At 47.1% G+C, this 21,498-nt stretch overlaps 1 protein-coding gene across 2 annotated transcripts; it reads right to left on the bottom strand.

The window, feature by feature from the left end:
• Nucleotides 1-4,204: 4,204 nt before the first annotated feature.
• spint2 (serine peptidase inhibitor, Kunitz type, 2) lies at nt 4,205-20,898 on the bottom strand. 2 transcript variants are annotated; one of them, XM_030398221.1, is made up of 11 exons: nt 20,356-20,898; nt 17,310-17,480; nt 16,924-17,004; nt 13,005-13,118; nt 12,822-12,845; nt 12,299-12,460; nt 12,148-12,204; nt 11,635-11,805; nt 11,519-11,551; nt 11,113-11,221; nt 4,205-5,807 (listed from the first exon to the last, which is right to left on the bottom strand). In XM_030398221.1, exons 1-11 carry the CDS (start codon nt 20,780-20,782, stop codon nt 5,717-5,719), a joined length of 1,440 nt encoding a protein of 479 aa, XP_030254081.1. In that variant the 5' UTR covers nt 20,783-20,898; the 3' UTR covers nt 4,205-5,716. The 2 variants fall into 2 exon arrangements, with proteins under 2 accessions (XP_030254081.1, XP_030254086.1); XM_030398226.1 differs by having other exon boundaries at nt 13,044-13,118; nt 20,356-20,896.
• Between the last annotated feature and the right edge of the window lie 600 nt (nt 20,899-21,498).

Genomic DNA, 21,498 nt, shown 5'->3' with positions numbered 1-21,498 from the left:
TGTGAACAGTGTGTTGTTGAATAATAATTAATCTGGGATGTGAAAGGTCCACTTGGACCTGTGATACCTCTCCTTCACACACTTGGACCTGTGGTACCGCTCCTTCACACACTTGGACCTGCGATACCGCTCCTTCACACACTTGGACCTGTGGTACCTCTCCTTCACACACTTGGACCTGCGAAACGGCTCCTTCACACGCTTGGACCTGTGGTACCTCTCCTTCACACACTTGGACCTGCGGTACCGCTCCTTCACACGCTTGAACCTGTGGTACCTCTCCTTCACACACCTGGACCTGCAGTACCTCTCCTTCACACACCTGGACCTGTGGTACCTCTCCTTCACACGCTTGGACCTGCAGTACCTCTCCTTCACACGCTTGGACCTGCGGTACCTCTCCTTCACACGCTTGGACCTGTGGTACCTCTCCTTCACACACCTGGACCTGCGGTACCTCTCCTTCACACACTTGGACCTGTGGTACCTCTCCTTCACACTTGGACGTACGGTACCTCTCCTTCACACTTGGACCTGTGATTCCTCTCCTTCACACGCTTGGACTTGTGGTACCTCTCCTTCACACACCAGGACCTGTGGTACCTCTCCTTCACACCTGGACCTGCGATACCTCTCCTTCACACTTGGACGTACGGTACCTCTCCTTCACACACCTGGACCTGCGGTACCTCTCCTTCACACTTGGACCTGTGGTACCTCTCCTTCACACGCTTGGACCTGTGGTACCTCTCCTTCACACACTTGGACCTGCGGTACCTCTCCTTCACACGCTTGGACCTGTGGTACCTCTCCTTCACACACCTGGACCTGCAGTACCTCTCATTCACACGCTTGGACCTGTGGTACCTCTCCTTCACACACCTGGACCTGTGGTACCTCTCCTTCACACACCTGGACCTGTGGTACCTCTCTTTCACACACTTGGACCTGCGATACCTCTCCTTCACACCTGGACCTGCGATACCTCTCCTTCACACACTTGGACCTGTGGTACCTCTCCTTCACACACTTGGACCTGTGGTACCTCTCCTTCACACACCTGGACCTGTGATACCTCTCCTTCACACCTGGACCTGCGATACCTCTCTTTCACACACTTGGACCTGTGGTACCTCTCCTTCACACACTTGGACCTGTGACACCTCTCCTTCACACACCTGGACCTGTGGTACCTCTCTTTCACACACTTGGACCTGTGATACCTCTCCTTCACACCTGGACCTGCGATACCTCTCCTTCACACACTTGGACCTGTGGTACCTCTCCTTCACACACCTGGACCTGAGGTACCTCTCCTTCACACACTTGGACCTGTGGTACCTCTCCTTCACACTTGGACGTACGGTACCTCTCCTTCACACTTGGACCTGTGATTCCTCTCCTTCACACGCTTGGACTTGTGGTACCTCTCCTTCACACACCAGGACCTGTGGTACCTCTCCTTCACACCTGGACCTGCGATACCTCTCCTTCACACTTGGACGTACGGTACCTCTCCTTCACACACCTGGACCTGCGGTACCTCTCCTTCACACTTGGACCTGTGGTACCTCTCCTTCACACGCTTGGACCTGTGGTACCTCTCCTTCACACACTTGGACCTGCGGTACCTCTCCTTCACACGCTTGGACCTGTGGTACCTCTCCTTCACACACCTGGACCTGCAGTACCTCTCATTCACACGCTTGGACCTGTGGTACCTCTCCTTCACACACCTGGACCTGTGGTACCTCTCCTTCACACACCTGGACCTGTGGTACCTCTCTTTCACACACTTGGACCTGTGATACCTCTCCTTCACACCTGGACCTGCGATACCTCTCCTTCACACACTTGGACCTGTGGTACCTCTCCTTCACACACTTGGACCTGTGGTACCTCTCTTTCACACACTTGGACCTGTGATACCTCTCCTTCACACCTGGACCTGCGATACCTCTCTTTCACACACTCGGACCTGTGGTACCTCTCCTTCACACACTTGGACCTGTGGTACCTCTCCTTCACACCTGGACCTGCGATACCTCTCCTTCACACACTTGGACCTGTGGTACCTCTCCTTCACACTGTGACCTGCGGTACCTCTCCTTTACACACTTGGACCTGTGGTACCTCTCCTTCACACACTTGGACCTGTGGTACCTCTCCTTTACACACTTGGACCTGCGATACCTCTCCTTCACACACTTGGACCTGCGGTACCTCTCCTTCACACACTTGGACCTGTGGTACCTCTCCTTCACACACTTGGACCTGTGATACCGCTCCTTCACACACTTGGACCTGTGGTACCTCTCCTTCACACACTTGGACCTGCGATACCTCTCCTTCACACACTTGGACCTGTGGTACCTCTCCTTCACACTTGGACCTGCGGTACCTCTCCTTCACACACCTGGACCTGTGGTACCTCTCCTTTACACACTTGGACCTGTGGTACCTCTCCTTCACACACCTGGACCTGTGGTACCTCTCCTTCACACACTTGGACCTGTGGTACCTCTCTTTCACACACTTGGACCTGTGGTACCTCTCCTTCACTCACTTGGACCTGTGGTACCTCTCCTTCACACACCTGGACTTGTGGTACCTCTCTTTCACACACTTGGACCTGCGATACCTCTCCTTCACACACTTGGACCTGTGGTACCTCTCTTTCACACACTTGGACCTGTGATACCTCTCCTTCACACCTGGACCTGCGATACCTCTCTTTCACACACTTGGACCTGTGGTACCTCTCCTTCACACACTTGGACCTGTGACACCTCTCCTTCACACACCTGGACCTGTGGTACCTCTCTTTCACACACTTGGACCTGTGATACCTCTCCTTCACACCTGGACCTGCGATACCTCTCCTTCACACACTTGGACCTGTGGTACCTCTCCTTTACACACTTGGACCTGTGGTACCTCTCCTTCACACACTTGGACCTGTGGTACCTCTCCTTCACACACTTGGACCTGTGGTACCTCTCCTTCACCTGCAGGTTGGAATCCTGCACCAGCGGTGATGACAGCTGGTCCATCATCCTGCTCTCTCCAACACCTGCACCGATCCAGAGGATCCAGGATGGACCGGGCCTTCCTCCTATCTGCTGCTGAGATGCTGCTGCTCTATAGAAAATGGCTGATGCCACCACAGAGTCACAGAAAGAGGTCAGGAGGTTCTCCTGCAGTCCAAAGAACCTGAGCTTCCTCAGCAGGTGGACTCTGCTCTGACCTTCCTTGTATGTTGCTGCAGTGTGATCAGTCAAGTCCAGTTTATTGTTCAGGTGAACTTCCAGGTACTTGTAAGATGTCCCCATCGCAAAAGTCTGTTCCCTGGATGTTCACCTGTGTGCAGGGTTGTTTGTACCTGCAGAAATCCACCAGCAGCTCTTTGGTCTTCCCGACGTTAAGCTGGAGGTGGTTCTGCTGGCACCGGTCCACAAAGTCCTTAATAAATTCTCTGTAGGCTCTGTCGTCCCCGTCCCTGATGAGGCCGACGATAGCAGAGTTGTCAGAGAACTTGTGTATATGGCAGTGAGGTGATTGGTGGGAGCAGTCTGTGGTCTACTGGGTGAACAGGAAAGGGGCCAGGACCGTCCAGTTCACATGTCAGACTGTCTCAACAATAGCCAGTCACATAAGTGTCAGCTTCCATGAGGGACTGAAGTTCTTCAACAGATAACTATAAATTATATATACTGTGTAAAATTAATGTTGATTAATGAGGTAAAGATAAACTGTTGTCTTAATGAGAAGTTTGACTGTCTGAAGTATTTTGGAGTTGATGAAATCAAACCTTTTGTATTTATTAACCTTTATCCAAAGTGACGTGTGTGTTGGTACAGTCTAGTGGTGAGGCTACACACTGCAACCAACTATACACACCTCACCTCACTCTCCCCCGTCCCTCTGCAGTCAGTGTTTGGTTTGTCCATTCTGAGCTCCTGTAGAAACACAACATGGTGGACTAACCGTGGTATAAAAGATACATTTGTTCTATTTTTACCTGATTATAGAGCCTTTCATATCAATACGTGTTGGTCATGTGACTGTCATCCTGTTCAGTCTTGTCTGTGTCTGTGTGTGTGTGTGTGTGTGAGTGTGTGTGGAACAATAAACCTGCCGATCAATAAATGTTTCTCTAAGTTCAGAACCAACATGAGGAAGTGGAGAAATGTCAATGGGTAAATAAAGTGTAAATAAAGTTTTATTTAGAGTTGACAGGTGACAATACAAACCTTCATCAAACACATCATTAATTAATTAGTTTCACTTATTGATTGACAATATTTCAGCTCTTGATGTAACCCATCAATAACTGATCATTAACTGATCACAAAATCAGTTTGTTGAGACAAAGTTATCTTTAAAGTAAAGTAAGAGAATTACTGATCAGCTGGTGCAGATTGATCATGTGACTGCAGGGGGAGCTCACTCACAGTCCTGGTGGATTGTGGGAAACGAAGGCTGCTCTGCTGCTTCTAAACTGATAAATTCATCTGTTTTTGATTCAGTAATCAATAACTTAAAATGGAGTCAAAACAAACTGCCGGTCAACACGTTTTCATTGATCACACAATCGACAGGCAGATCGTCTCTCCTCATTGGCTGAATATGAAACTGTATCAAAGACGGCAAACGGACACTTCAATTGTTTCATCCATCAATTATGAACCGATGGCAGCGAGACGCCTTCACATTGTTGATTTGGTTGAAATAGAAAAATAAAATAATAAAAAAGATTTCCAGTTTTAAGACTTCAGATGATTTAAAGTCATTTAATTCAGTTTCTGTTTCTAAACTTAATATTTAATCAACAGTTTCATAAAATGTTTTATTATTTTTCAGGTTTAATGACTCAAACACAAACTTTAAAATGATTATGAAACATTACAACAGACCCACACCTGTGACATCATCATTAACCTGGACACTTCATTAAAGGCACAACTCAACATTTAATTAAATCTTTCTTCTGTTCAGACGGACTTCTCTCCAACAGCCGGTTAGCTTATCTTAGCTTAGCTTATCTTATCTTAGCTTGGCATAAAGACCACAGTGAGAGGGACACAGCTGGCCTGGCTCTGTCTGTTGTAGTGTGAAGCTTCACCACTAGAAGGCACTGAATCCTACACAAACACCGGACCTTCAAATAAAAGTTAATTTATACAAAATCTTTTCTTACATCAACTCTAAAATATTTCAGACAGTCGCACTTCTAATTAAGAAACCGGTTTACCTCAATTCAACATTCATGTCACACAGTATGATATATATAATATCTGTTGAAGTACTTTAGTCACTCAGTCTTTATGCTAAGCTAAGTTAAGCTAAGCAGTTACTGGCTGTGTGAGAGAGGATTCACTCAACAGAAGGCGAGTTCAGTAAATGTTCGATAATCAATTGATCAATTAAGGCTGAATGATCAGGTTTGTTCCCGAGACAGTCAAGAAATAAAGTTAATTATGTTAATTTAAGGCGTAACAAATAGTTCCCTACAACCCACAGAGAGGAGGATGATGATGATGACGACTAACTCTAATATAGTTAAAACAAACACCGTTACATGATGTTCCTGAGATCATGCACATCTTAGCATAGAGTCAATATTGATCACAGGAAGAACATCATTATCAATCAGTTCTGAGGTGGAGGAGTTCCACACAGACCCCTCGGTGGTCTCTGGTGGATCAGGGTCTCCTTAGGCCTTGTCTGGTTTGGGGCTGTCGGGGACGCTCATAGACTCCACAGAAGTTTGCTCATCTGGCTCAGGAAGCAGCTCCTCTTTATCACTGCAGACAAACAATCACCACATGAAGCTGATCACATCTCAAACATCTTCATTTCCTCCAAAGATGAACAAAAGTCTGATTTGTTGACGACTAAACAAAAACAAATTGACCATTTACTTCAATATCAAATAACTATCATACCTACCATTATTATTTTTTTTAGTCTTTTGGCCTTTATATGGCCTTATTGATAGAACAGCTCAAGATATGACAGGAAACAGGGTGAGAGATGGGAGTGACACGCAGCAAAGGGTGCCGGGCCGGGCCTCGCACCCGGGCCGGGCCTCGCACCCGGGCCGGGCCTCGCACCCGGGCCGGGCCTCGCACCCGGGGCTGCTGCAGTGAGGACAAAGCCTCTTCACACAGGACGCTGCTCTACCAACTGAGCTAAACGGCTCAGCTAAAAAACAAAGGGACAACTTAATCTTCACAGTTTAACACCACGTCAGTTTAACTACAGGGATATCAATCTGTCCATTTCAGGAACAAGTGATGAGTGTTGTGCCTGAACGCGTTCAGTGAACGATCGATCATGAACTCGTTCATATTTTGGGAGAACATGAACTGAACGTACTGTATTTCTGTCTGATGAACGTTATTGTGAACACGTTCATTCTGGCGTTTGTTAACGGCGCTCTCACAGTTTAACTTCGTTCAAGAGAGTGCCAGATTTCCATAAAGCCTTCCAGGCGAAAACCCGGCTAAAACACACTGTAAACAGGCTTAATATGTAGCAGGAAAACACCCAATCTGGCAACACCAGCCACCACAGAGTCGCACCGCCGCATGCGTAGTCATAAGGCCAAGCATGGAGGCAAAAATAAATGAAGGCAGCAGCACTACCTCAGACTCTGCCTCTTGAAAAATCTTTCAAGAAGCAACTCAGTACAACAATGGCAACAGCAAACCTGAAACAGAACATTGAACTAAAGCACCCTGCGAGCCTTTCAAGGTCCGTGCGAGTGAATGAAAAATCCAAAGACACGGCAACAGCGAGCCAAAACAGATCCTCTACCACCCAAATCACATTAACGGCGTACAGTAGTCTTCATCTCCCAGCCGCAGCTGGACAACCTGGTGTTGCAGTTTATTGTGGGAGAGCTGCAGTTTCAGTGATAAAACTGATAAATAGCTGTCTGTGGTTCTATATGGGCTGTGGCAATCATTTAGAAAGATAATAGCTCGCAGCAACATATTGAAAAAAAAGAACTATGAACTAGTTCATTTTTGGAACTGTGAATTTAGTTCAGAATTCAAAATCCTGAACTATGAACTGAACTAGTTCAGTGTTTCCGCTGTATGCACCCAGCAGTGACGGACCACCACTGCTGTGATATAACCGCCGCTGCTGAATTATTATTATTTTTTTACGATGAGAGAGGAGAGGTGGAGAGTGGGCTCAGTCTTGTCTCTTTAGAAACGTGATATCATTTTGTGCTATGGACGCTTCATATAATAATAATAATAATAATAATAATAATAATAATAATAATAATAATATATTTAATTTGTAAAGCACTTTACATTTAAATAAATCTGAAAGTGCTACAGGAAAAGCACCAATAAAAGAAAACATTAGTAAAAGAAAAACACCTGATATCCAGGTCAATCACTCACCTGTTTGAAACGATTTATGAAAATAAATCATGAACCACAGTGGGCCACCTATAGAGACTATGAAGCCAGTTACACTATTTCTTACAGAAACTTTGCAAGCGGTCTCCTTCGCAACATACATATCATCCAGATATACCGTTACCGGTTGATGCAGGTGATGCGCCCATTAAACTCCACTTTTCCGTGCTGTGCTGTGCTGTCTCTCAGCATACGCCACAACGGAGGTAACGTTAGCGGCAGGTTTGGAGAAGGTGCAACAAGAAACTTTGAGTTTATTTGATAATGTCAGCACAACGATTTTAACAAGCACTGAGTAGATGGTTCACAAGTAAGGACTCCGACTCTGAGTGGCGTTCCAGTGTACTTTTTCTAGTAGGGGGTCGGAAAATTCCTACTGTCTCAAACGCAGCATTACTATGCGTGAGGGCCACTGTGACGTGTGAAAGCTGTCGAGCTCAAGTTACTGACAGACTACTTCACAGAAAAACAGACATTTTGGATTGTTCTAGTATTTGTGTTATCATGTGATTTTACTATATATGGTTGGTTGTTAACATATTTTTTGTGAAATTATTGTCCATAATTGTTTCAAAGATTATACTTTTATCGTGTTCAGTAAAAGTGTATTTTTGCCTAAAGCTTGAGACACCTCATGTGTAAAGGCGGATACACACTACAGGATAATCGGGGCGATTTTTGTCCTGATTTCCCCCTTATGATCAAAGCCAGCAAAGGCTTATCTGATGCTTGCAAAGGACATGGTGTCTAATTGTCCTGTGGTGTGTTAAGTGTGATTTTGTCCAGTCAGATCCGCTCGGAAGGCGTCGGAAGGAGAGATCATAAATAATGAACACGTTTAATATTTGCGACTAGAAATCCTGTAGTGTGTGGGGTGTTCCGAGCGGAGCCGAGCACGCACAGCGTGTGATGTCACGTGTACCGGACCAACAGCCAACCAAGACTCGAGCTGAGTCAGCCTTTTATTTACCTGTTGCCATGGTGACTCGCAGTACCGGGGGCCAGAGCGCACAGCGCTGCACTCGAAGCTATCTGTAATACTTGTGACAATTTTTACTCATCTCCAACTCTCCACCTCCTGTAACGCATACAGCCCACACTCTCGCCGTCTCCATGACTTTTTCCATAGTCGTTTTGTTTTGGTTTTGGCTGTTTGAAAAATCCTGTAGTGTGTACCCGCCTTAAGCTAGACAGACATTTCCCTGCTCATTACTGTGCTCAAACGTACTGTTATGTACTTAAAGTGAAACTCTCATCAAAAAGCAACCGAGGCTTTATTTGTGATTGAATATGAGTCAAACCTTCGTGTAAATGCATAATAAGAAGAAAGAGGCACTTTTAAGATTTACTGTATTTTCATTTTCAGGTCAAACTCATTTTCAATGGGAGTGCTACGGGCACTTTTACGACAGCATCAAAATCTCTCTGTTTAAAACAGTAAGAAGTCTCGACACAACATAAAACTTTGCTTGTAGCATCACCAGGGTCTCTACACATGAACACGAGCATTGAGAACATTGTGTACACAGAGTTTACTAAAAAGAAGGTTTTTCGACAACTCACGTAAGCAGTAGCACCTTTGGCACGCCGCCGTCATGGCAGACAAAAAGTGTCGATCCCCGAGTGCGACCCAACAGTTAGGAGGTCCACCATTACTCTCCTGCCTGTTAGGTCACACTTTTATGTTGTGTCGAGACTTCTTACCGTTTTAAAAATAGCGATTTTGATGCTAGCATAAAAGTGCCCGTAGCACTCCCATTGGAAATGAGTTTGACCCGAAAACGAAACTACAGTAAATCTTAAAAGTGCCTCTTTCGTCGTAATTATGCTTTTACACGAAGGTCTGATTCATATTCAGTCACAAATAAAGCCTCGGTTGCTTTTTGGCAAGAGTTTCACTTTAAGCCTAAAGGCCCCCACAATCCGCCCAGACGTCCAACTGCCTTATCCGACCACTCTCCGACCACTCTCCGACCACTCTCCGACCACTCTCCGACCACTCTGTTGCCTCTCTTTCCCAACCTCGTCCGAGTCTCTCCAAACGCTTCAGATGTCCGACATTTAGGCCGGTGTGTTCCTACCTTAGAGAGCCCCTCTGGTGCCGGCAGACACATAGAAACCTCCTGGCAGGATGCACTTTGCTTTTGCACGCAGGTGAACACTTACCTCCACTGCTACAACTCCATCCTAGGGGAAACACTGTAGTTCATTTTAAAATTTGTGAATTGAACTTTGAACTAGGTCATGCAGGAAGTGAACTTTCCCAACACTGCAAGTGATTGTGAATCAGTTTCAGCAGCTTTGGTACAAATGAAAGTGACAACAGGTACAATGGAGGGAAAAACAAGACAACCTCCAAAAAGGGAACAGTTCTTCATGTGGTGGCCACAGATAGTGGCTCTCTCCTGCTCCTTCCTGACTGATTCTTCTCTGGTTTTGTGTTCTGCTTGTGTCCTTGTCACTGCTGGTACCATGAGGCGGTACCTGCAGCCAAATCAAGTTGCACAGGTAGTCCAGCTCCTCCAGGATGGCACACCCATACATGCAGTCACAAGAAGGTTTGCCATGTAGCATGAAGGAGAAACCAGGAGACCAACCGTTACAACAGGAGAGCTGGACCTTAGAAGGGCATTAACCCAGTAGCAGGACCGGTTTCTGCTTCTTTGTATGAGGAGGAAGCTGACGAGCACCGCCAGAGCCCTATAAAATCACCTCCGGCAGGCTACTGGTGTGCATGTTTCTGACCAAACTCAAAAACAGACCCCATGAGGGTGGCATGAGGCCCGACGTCCTCTAGTAGGACCTGTGCTCACAGTCCAGTACCGTGCTCTCCATTGGCACCTTGTTCTCTTCACAGATGAGAGTAGGTTAACACTGAGCACATGTGACATGCGTCAAAGGGTCTGGAGATGCTGTGGTGAACATTTTGATGACTGTAACATCATATAGCATGACCGGTTTGGCGGTCACCCTTGGAGGGTGGCACAGACCTCCATGTCATAGCCAACTGTATAAAGGTACCAGGATGAAATCCTCTGAGTGATTGTCAGACCTTGCACTGGTGCAGTGGGACCTGGGTTCCTCCTGGTGCAGGACAGTGCCCGGCCTCATGTGGCCAGAGTGTGTCGTCAGTTTCCTGGATGATGAAGGCCTTGATGCCACTGACCGGCCCTCCATCCAATTCAGCACCTATGGGACGTTATATATCGGTGCAACTGACACTTGCAAGTACCGCCATAGACTGTCCAGGAGCTCACTGATGCCCTGACCAAGGTCTGGGAGGAAATCCCCCAGGACACCATCTGCAGACTTATCAGGAGCATGCCCAGACGTTGTCAGGAGTGCATACAGGCACACGGGGGTCATACACACTACTGAGTCACATTAAGAGTTGCCATGATAAAATCTACCTGTGATTTTGACGCAGCCCTCAGCAGGTTGATGATTTTGGTTGTTACATGATTTAGTTCTCAACAAGTTATACAACAATACACTCAGTAAAGATTTTCAAGTCAGTTTTTCATCAGGATCTGACATGTGATTAATGGATTGCCCTATTTTTTTAGTGTGTGTATGTATGTATGCCTGAGGGGGGCGCTGCTCTGACACAGGGGACTGAAGTGCACCTGTTGATAGTTATATCAGTTAGTCAGCGATGGCTGAGTGTTACCTGATGGAGGACGGACGGCGGGACCGACCGCGACGTCTCAGCACAATGATGATGAGTGCCAGCAGCATCAGAGCAGAGACGGTCCCCAGGGCGACAAAGAGGAAGAGACCTGGAGGATGAAGATCATGTTAGACTCAGCTACACACTGAAAGATTTAGGACAGGTGACATCACACACAGGTGACATCACACACACACACAGGTGTTACTGTAGAACAGGAAGTGTTTGAGGTGTTATTGAAGCAGCTGTATGATTTCTATAGCTTCAGTCTAAATGTGATGAAGTGACTAAAAACAGCTGATGTTTATTAAACACACTCAAACGTATTGATGACGTATGATTAGAGTTTATTCTGACGATCCTTACTGATCTCTGACTGGAGCTGATCAGATGCGAACTAACTAACCTTCAGATCTTTCAAATCGCAGATCAATGGAACCTGCAGGGAGAAAAAAAGATATTCATTATACACATTATATACAATATATAACAGAACATGATGATAACTATGACGATGGTTACCGGTTGAAGGTCCACAGCTCGCCATGCACTCCTCCAGGCTGCTGTAACGGTTGTTGTTGCCTCGACAGCCTCCGTAGATGAACGACTGACAGGTGGAGGTGCTTGCATCGTAGTAGAACATGGTGAAGGCAGCACGACAGGGCCCGGGGTCAGGGGTCCCCACACAGTGGCCTACACAGAGACAGACAGGTCACAGAGAGACAGACAGGTCACAGAGAGACAGACAGGTCACAGAGAGACAGACAGGTCACAGAGAGACAGACAGGTCACAGAGAGACAGACAGGTCACAGAGAGACAGACAGGTCACAGAGAGACACACAGGTCACAGAGAGACACACAGGTCACAGAGAGACACACAGGTCACAGAGAGACAGACAGGTCACAGAGAGACAGACAGGTCACAGAGAGACACACAGGTCACAGAGAGACAGACAGGTCACAGAGAGACAGACAGGTCACAGAGAGACAGACAGGTCACAGAGAGACAGACAGGTCACAGGACAATTGTTTACCTTTATGTTCTGTAGAATCTTTAACATCAGATTTCTTGGAGGAGGGAAGCACCAAGACTGCAGGAAGAGAGAGAACAGCTGGAACACTGACGCACACGAACACACAGGTGTGCATCTCATTTGTACAGGAACCGACAGGTGTGTCTCTCACCTGTACATGCAGCCACGCAGCTCTCCTTGCTGTCGAAGTTGTTCTTGTTTCCGTTGCAGCCTCCGTAGATGAATGATTGACAGCTACCTGTCTTTCTGTCGTGGTACCAGCGCTGAAAGGACGCTCTGCAGGGACCCACCTCAGGCTCCGCCCCACAATGCTCTGATTGGACACGCCACACAAACACTTGTGTATCTATGTCATGTTTGACTCTGCTGTTGTTTTGTCCATCAGACAGAATCAAGATCCACACAAGCTCTTTTCTTCAGCACAAGGACGGATGTAAAGAAAGATGGAGGTCTGTTTGGCTGAAGACTTCCTGTCATGTGTTTTCTTTGTATCAGGACTGATCTTCCATTTGTGCTGCTCATTATAATCTTTATAATGATTATCTTTAATCTCCTGAAGCTCGTCTGTTTGTTGATTAGCTGCTGTGACCCTGAAGTAACCTCAGAACTACTTTGTTTACGGAGACACATTTCAACCTGATGACACCATGTTACAGATCAGATGTTCAACTTACCAGCAAAGTCTTCAGCCGACATTTCTGTAAAAGAAGTTGACACACACACACACACACACAAAAAAAAAAACAGTCAACTTATTTCTCAAGTAATCAATCGATTGATCACCAACAAAATATCAGAAAACTGAAAAAAGCCAAAATGACTTCTTCATTTTCTGGGTGATCAATAAATTAATTCACCTCTATGTGTGTGTCCAGATGTGTGTGTGTGTGTGTGACCTTTCTCCTGAACTTGAACAATCTCTGTAGCAGCAGGCTCAGAGTCAACTGGAGCTTCATCATCCTGAGACACATCTGGACAGACAGACAAGTCGGAGAGAGGGTTAGGGTTTCCCTGGTCCCTACCAAGGAAAGCAAGTGGCCCTGATGGCATCTTAAATGAAATGCTCCAGTTTAGCAGCCAGAAAATCAAGACTGCCATATTGAAATTATTCAATCTGATACTTAACATTGGAAATTTTCCTGACACCTGGAGCCAAGGGCTTATCACTCCAATCTTCAAAAGTGGAGACAAATATGATCCAAACAATTACAGAGGCAGATGTGTCAGCAGCAACCTGGGGAAGTTATTCTGCAGCATCTTAAACAGCTGACTGCAAAACTTCCTCAGTGAGCACAAAGTCCTGAACAAGAGTCAGATTGGTTTTACACCACAACACAGAACCTCTGAGCACATCTACACCCTCCACACCCTCATCCAGAAACACGTCCACCAGAACAACAACACCATCTGCTCTTGTTTTGTAGATTTCAAGAAAGCATTCGACTCTATTTGGCATCATGGTCTGTTTCTGAAATTACTAGAAAAAGGTATTGGAGGAAAAATCTACGATATTATTAAGACAATGTATATAAATAATAAATGTGCTGTCAAAATTGGAACTAGGGAAACAGACTTCTTCCCCCAAAGTAGAGGAGTGAAGCAGGGCTGCAGTCTGAGCCCCACCCTGTTTAACATTTACATCGACCAACTGGCCAAATCCCTGGAAGAGTCAGAGATCCCTGGTCTCACCCTCTCTGACACAGAAGTCAAATGTTTACTGTTTGCAGATGACCTAATACTGCTCGCTCCATCAAAGGAGGCTCTACAAAAGCAACTAGATCACCTGCAAAAGTTCTGTCAGACCCGGGCCCTGACCGTTAACCTGGAGAAGACAAAAGTCATGGTCTTCCAGAAACGACGCAAGAGTCAGAAACATCCCCACAGGTTCCACCTGGACTCTACAGACAGAGAACACACACACAGCTACACATATCTAGGACTAAATATCACATCGACGGGTAATTTCAATCTGGCCATTAAGGATCTCAGAGAAAAAGGCAGAAGAGCTTTCTGGACTATAAAAAAGTCTTCAAACATAGACATCCCTGTCAAAATCTGGATCAAAATATTTAAATCGATAATCGAACCAGTTGTATTGTATGGCAGTGAAGTGTGGGGCCCTCTCATGAACCAAGACTTCCAAAAATGGGACAAACACCCAATGGAAAGCTTGCACACTGAGATCTGCAAAAGCATCCTCAGAGTCCACAGGAACACCCCCAACAACGGATGCAGAGCTGAACTGGGCCAAGTTCCCTTTTTAATTCAGATCCAAAAAAGAGCAATAAAATTCTACCAACACCTCAGAGCCAGCGAGCCCAGCTCCTACCACTACAAAGCCCTACGATGCCAAGAGGAGAGCAAAGAAGGGAGTCCCCTCAGCCAGCTGGTCCACAGGCTGAGCTCCAACAGCACCGGGCACCAAGACCGCCCTCACACCATCCAGCCCCACCAAATTATAGCAAAAGAAAAAGACAATTACATCAACTATTGGACATCCACAACCAAAACCCAAAGCAAACTCCAATGCTATTTGGCCCTAAACAGACAATACTCCATGGCAGATTATCTGAGCTCTGTAACTGACCCGAGACTGAGGAAAACCTGGACTATGTACAGACTCAGCGACCACAGCCGGGCCTTAGAGAGCGGCAGACACAGACAGACCCGGCTGTCCAGAGAGGACCGGCTGTGTCGGTTCTGTCCACACAGACAGGTGGAGACAGAGAGGACCGGCTGTGTCGGTTCTGTCCACACAGACAGACCCGGCTGTCCAGAGAGGACCGGCTGTGTCGGTTCTGTCCACACAGACAGACCCGGCTGTCCAGAGTGGACCGGCTGTGTCGGTTCTGTCCACACAGACAGACCCGGCTGTCCAGAGAGGACCGGCTGTGTCGGTTCTGTCCACACAGACAGACCCGGCTGTCCAGAGAGGACCGGCTGTGTCGGTTCTGTCCACACAGACAGACCCGGCTGTCCAGAGAGGACCGGCTGTGTCGGTTCTGTCCACACAGACAGACCCGGCTGTCCAGAGTGGACCGGCTGTGTCGGTTCTGTCCACACAGACAGACCCGGCTGTCCAGAGAGGACCGGCTGTGTCGGTTCTGTCCACACAGACAGACCCGGCTGTCCAGAGAGGACCGGCTGTGTCGGTTCTGTGCACACAGACAGACCCGGCTGTCCAGAGAGGACCGGCTGTGTCGGTTCTGTCCACACAGACAGACCCGGCTGTCCAGAGAGGACCGGCTGTGTCGGTTCTGTCCACACAGACAGACCCGGCTGTCCAGAGAGGACCGGCTGTGTCGGTTCTGTCCACACAGACAGGTGGAGACAGAGAGGACCGGCTGTGTCGGTTCTGTCCACACAGACAGACCCGGCTGTCCAGAGAGGACCGGCTGTGTCGGTTCTGTCCACACAGACAGACCCGGCTGTCCAGAGAGGACCGGCTGTGTCGGTTCTGTCCACACAGACAGACCCGGCTGTCCAGAGAGGACCGGCTGTGTCGGTTCTGTGCACACAGACAGACCCGGCTGTCCAGAGAGGACCGGCTGTGTCGGTTCTGTGCACACAGACAGACCCGGCTGTCCAGAGAGGACCGGTTGTGTCGGTTCTGTCCACACAGACATCAGAACCCAGATATACACTAAAATCACAGGTACAACCCCAGACTTCCCCAAACTATCAGACCAAGAAAAACTACAACATTTACTGGGAGAAAAAACTGGCACTGCTGTAGATGCAGCGAGATCTGTGAATGCTGCCACAGGAGAAGAGACGAGCTGCACAACAACACCTGACATGATTTCCTCCACATGAACCAGCTGATCCTGACTGGGTTCTTACCTGCACACTGATATTCTGTTTACTATTGTTGTTATTATTGTTATTATTGTTATTATCATCATTATTATTGTTAACATTTTTTCTGTAATCCTGTACGCTTTGGCAATATTGTGAACCACAGTCATGCCAATAAAGCTTGTTGAAATTGAGAGAGAGAGACAGGTCAGTGAGAGAGACAGGTCAGTGAGAGAGACAGGTCAGAGAGATAGACAGGTAAGACAGATAGACAGGTCAGTGAGACGGACAGGTCAGAGAGACAGACAGGTCAGAGAGAGAGACAGACAGGTCAGAGAGAGAGAGACAGATCAGAGAGAGAGACAGGTCAGAGAGAGAGAGAGACAGACAGGTCAGAGAGAGAGAGACAGGTCAGAGAGAGAGAGAGAGACAGGTCAGAGAGAGAGAGACAGATCAGAGAGAGAGAGACAGGTCAGAGAGAGAGAGAGACAGACAGGTCAGAGAGAGAGAGAGAGAGACAGAGAGAGAGAGAGAGAGACAGAGAGAGAGAGAGAGAGACAGGTCAGAGAGAGAGAGGTCAGAGAGAGAGAGACAGGTCAGAGAGAGAGACAGGTCAGAGAGAGAGACAGGTCAGAGAGAGAGAGACAGATCAGAGAGAGAGAGACAGGTCAGAGAGAGAGAGAGAGAGAGAGAGGTCAGAGAGAGAGACAGAGAGAGAGAGAGACAGATCAGAGAGAGAGAGAGAGAGAGAGAGAGAGAGGTCAGAGAGAGAGACAGAGAGAGAGAGACAGATCAGAGAGAGGAGAGAGAGAGAGAGAGAGAGGTCAGAGAGAGAGAGAGACAGATCAGAGAGAGAGAGACAGACAGGTCAGAGAGAGAGACAGACAGATCAGAGAGAGAGAGACAGACAGGTCAGAGAGAGAGACAGACAGGTCAGAGAGAGAGACAGACAGGTCAGAGAGAGAGACAGGTATTTACCTGTGCTGAAAGCAGGAACCATGCGAGCAGCTTTGACAGGAATTCGAGGAGGAGGAGTTGAGTCAACAGGAAGAACTGGACCTGAAACACACACACACACACACACACACACACACACACACACACACACACACACACACACACTCTCTGATTACCAGCTCATGTGATTGGCTGCAGCAACATGGCGCCGGATTGAATGTGCATCCCTCTTGGCGGTTTACGGTATTGATTGGCTATGATTCATGATGTGGAATCAATTAGAGAATTTGAATTTGATCAACAATCACATGGAAACACAGAAAAATCCCAAATATTGGCACCAATAACCGATCAGCCCTGATAATTGATCAGCCTGACTTCAGACATGCTGAATGCGTGTGTGTTACCTGAGACGCCGCTGCAGACAGTCTCACACTCGTCCTGAGAGTCAAACTTGTTGTCGTTGCCCTCACAGCCACCATACACAAACTTCTGGCAGCTCTGATTGGTCACATTGTAGAAGAACTTGGGGAAGGAGGCCCGACATGAGCCGACCTTGGGCGGCAGACGACAGCGAACTGAAGGAGACAAACAGACGACACGCTGATCCTGGAGCTGCTGTTAATGCTAACAGGCTGTTAGCATTAACAGCAGCTCCAGGACAGCATGTGCACGGCTGCTACAATCACAGCTGCAGGATTTTAGTGACTTTTAATATTCAATTTACAGATTTTAACTTTACAGATTGGTCATTTTCTCTTGGAGAGTCCGTCTCCTTCCTGTTCATCCATGTGTGAAAGATGTTTTTCTAATTAGACAGAAAACCTCGAAGACAACAAATTAACTGACCAACATGAGCCTGTGAATGAGTTTCAATGAACATCTGCTGAGAAAACAGTGGAGACAACAAAGTGTGATGAAGTGAACAATGTTATAAACTGAACATGTTCATGAGCACCAGCAGCTGTTTGTCAAATCAGCACTTCTTTTTTATCCAGTGAAGTGATCTCACAGCTGCTCACTAGAGGCCTCCACCCCTCAACCCCAACCATAGAGGCCTCCACCCCTCAACCCCAACCATAGAGGCCTCCACCCCTCAACCCCAACCATAGAGGCCTCCACCCCTCAACCCCAACCATAGAGGCCTCCATCCCTCAACCCCAACCATAGAGGCCTCCACCCCTCAACCCCAACCATAGAGGCCTCCACCCCTCAACCCCAACCATAGAGGCCTCCACCCCTCAACCCCAACCATAGAGGTCTCCACCCCTCAACCCCAACCATAGAGGCCTCCACCCCTCAACCCCAACCATAGAGGCCTCCACCCCTCAACCCCAACCATAGAGGTCTCCACCCCTCAACCCCAACCATAGAGGCCTCCACCCCTCAACCCCAACCATAGAGGCCTCCATCCCTCAACCCCAACCATAGAGGCCTCCACCCCTCAACCCCAACCATAGAGGTCTCGACCAGTCATTCATTTACTGACCCAAAACTTCCACCAGGAGCAAACACCTGCCGACTGGGGAGAGAACAATCTGCTGAGTTCACGCTCAGCATCTGTTTTCCTTCCAGAAAGCTGATAAACCGGTCCAACCAGAAACTCTCTGTGGTGACTCACTGTCTACCTGGACAGGTAGGTATGAAGGTGACAAGCGATGTCAGAGGAGGAAATCAGAACATTAACAGGACGGTCTGATGATAAAAGTTTGATGAAAGTTGACTGTGTCATTTTAACACAGGCGTGAAAACATTTGAAATTATCCTTTAAAGCAGGAAGCTGACGGAAACACCTGCGGCAGGTAAACAAAGTCACTCTTGCGTATTCAAGAACAGTTACAAGAACAAGAACAAATAAGAGTACTGTGAGAGTTTCACAAGAAACCGACGAGTGTGAAGTTCATCACAGGTGATTCACCTGTACAGGTAAGTCTCAACTCTACAGGTGAAAGGACACGTCCAGCAGCATTCCTCATGTTTGTCTTCACACCAACCAGGAAACATACTTACATAATATACATACTACACATAATTAGAGATTCATTTTCCTGCAGATCATTTGATTGATCAGCTCTAAAAAAAACTAGTTACTCTTCAGTTTTTATTTGATCCTTAAAAATTTTCAATGCAAAAACAGCTTGCAGTAAATCAAAATGGCTGATGTCCTACAAACAACTGCTCCAACTCAAGTTACCATCGAAGGAAGATCACATGACCTGGGATCTGTCTTACCTGTGTACACGGCTCCACATGATGAAGTCGAAGAACAGCTTTAATAAGACTGTGTTGACTTCTTATGAAACATTAACTCAACACACACAGACACACCTGCTGACCTCGGTCACTGTGACACCTTCAGTCAACAGGAAGTCAGTTACCATCAGGACTCTCAGACCTCCAACCATGACACCATAGAAGAACATTTAAAGGAAAGTCCGACAATTGAGAAACAGCTGGACAACAGGCTGAACTAACGGTGGACAACAGGTGGACAACAGGTTGAACTAACGGTGGACAACAGGTGGACAACAGGTGGACAACAGGTTGAACTAACGGTGGACAACAGGTGGACAACAGGCTGAACTAACGGTGGACAACAGGTGGACAACAGGTGGACAACAGGTGGACAACAGGTTGAACTAACAGTGGACAACAGGTGGACAACAGGCTGAACTAACGGTGGACAACAGGTGGACAACAGGTGGACAACAGGTGGACAACAGGTGGACAACAGGTGGACAACAGGCTGAACTAACGGTGGACAACAGGTGGACAACAGGTGGACAACAGGTTGAACTAACGGTGGACAACAGGTGGACAACAGGTTGAACTAACGGTGGACAACAGGTGGACAACAGGTGGACAACAGGTTGAACTAACGGTGGACAACAGGTGGACAACAGGTGGACAACAGGTTGAACTAACGGTGGACAACAGGTGGACAACAGGTGGACAACAGGTGGACAACAGATTGAACTAACGGTGGACAACAGGTGGACAACAGGTGGACAACAGGTTGAACTAACGGTGGACAACAGGTGTACAACAGGTGGACAACAGGTGTACAACAGGTGGACAGCAGGTGTGTGGTTCGACTGCAACGAGTGGTCGTGCTCATGGCTTGTAGGACTTAAGTCATATTGGAATTCTTATATTCATTTCATTTATTATAAAATATAAATGTTTATACCAGGTCCAAATGTAATTATCATAAACATCATCATCAAAGATGAACTGGTTTATTATTATTATCAATAACTGATTCCTGGTAAATGCGTTTCTTATCTCCTCACTATCATCTGATTATCACGAAGGATGACGATTAATTAACCTGATCAGCTTATTAAGCTGAACCTTTTCATTTGTCTCTTCTTACAAAAACAAACTACATGACATCAATAGCCGGCTGCTTATCATCAATAACCAGCTGCTTATCATTAATAACGAGCTTACTGTTGTTGCTCTCCTCGTCCTTCGGTTCCTCCTTCAGATCCAGCAGCGGGGCGATGTGGACTCTCTCCCCGCCTTCTGTCGCCTCTCCGCCGGCCTCTCCGTTCCCCTTCTTGCGGTAAACACTGAACTGTTTGTTTTCCTGGAGGACACAGACGTTCCGGTGCCGACAGTCCACCAGGAAGCATTGCGGCCCTCCGTCCGACGGGTGACCCACCAGGGCCAAGTCACAGTCCGGCTGGTCGCAGCACGCCGCCTTGCAGCCTTCCGGGTCTGACACATTCTTCTTCGTGAGCCGTCCGGACTCAAGGAAGATCATGTTCAGACCATGATCCGAGACCTGGTCCAGCTCACAGTCCAGAGCCAGCCCAGAACAGACGAGTAAACAGAGAGCCACTAGACTGGACCGAACCCGCTTCATCTTCATCATGACGACCAGGACCTCAAATTGAACAGTAATAAATCGGGTCTCGGTGTAAAAACTCGAAGATGTTGGACTCGTGTTGGTGTTTCTTTGCTCCTCGAGGACAAATGACTCACTTCCGTGTTTGGTGCCTTTTTGTTGTCGCAGATAAATTACCTGAGCGACAGGTGAGGTCACTTTAACCACGCCCACCGGGCTGCGTCACCACCACCTGAAGGTGCCTCAACACAAACCTCATGAAACGTTTGTGTTCTGTTCAGTAACTTCATGCCAATATTTAACAAGTGACAGAATATTTAATGTGTTCATATTTTAATAATAATCGATTATAATCAAATATTACAAATTAAATGTGAACATTTTTATTTTGTTCTCCTTTGCCGTTGTTGTGTTGATGTTGTTGCTGATGTTGATGTTGATGTTTTTATTGAACATGAAGTGATTAAAAAACATCATCAGTGAAGCTTTCAGTCGTCTCATGGCCTCCATCATCACCCAGAGCCGGCTGAGGCATCAGTGAACTAAGTGGCTGCTTGGGGCCCCCTGCTGGCCAGGAAAAAAATACTAATATTACAGTTTTTGCCCGTTGCTTGAACACGTTTTGCAAAACTTGGCTCATTGTGTAAAAACTCTACACACCAGCAAATAAGACACAACACTGGGAAATAACCCTAACCCTGCCGAATCCATCGTTGGATTGACCTAAACTCAATGTCTACACA

The sequence above is a fragment of the Sparus aurata genome, chromosome 2 (assembly GCF_900880675.1).
Source record: "Sparus aurata chromosome 2, fSpaAur1.1, whole genome shotgun sequence".
Taxonomy (NCBI): Eukaryota; Metazoa; Chordata; class Actinopteri; order Spariformes; family Sparidae; genus Sparus; species Sparus aurata.
Note: the sequence above shows the minus strand (reverse complement) of the source record. Positions and strands in the feature narration are given on the sequence as shown.

Bases quoted from the DNA above. Each gene is read 5' to 3' on its own strand.
- spint2 (XM_030398221.1), bottom strand. From the start codon at position 20,782: ATGATGAAGATGAAGCGGGTTCGGTCCAGTCTAGTGGCTCTCTGTTTA. The intron at 17,481-20,355 runs GTAAGCTCGTTA...TGTCTCCTTCAG, and splicing joins GGACGAGGAGAGCAACAACA to TTCGCTGTCGTCTGCCGCCC. The intron at 11,552-11,634 runs GTAACCATCGTC...TTCTCCCTGCAG, and splicing joins GAGCTGTGGACCTTCAACCG to GTTCCATTGATCTGCGATTT.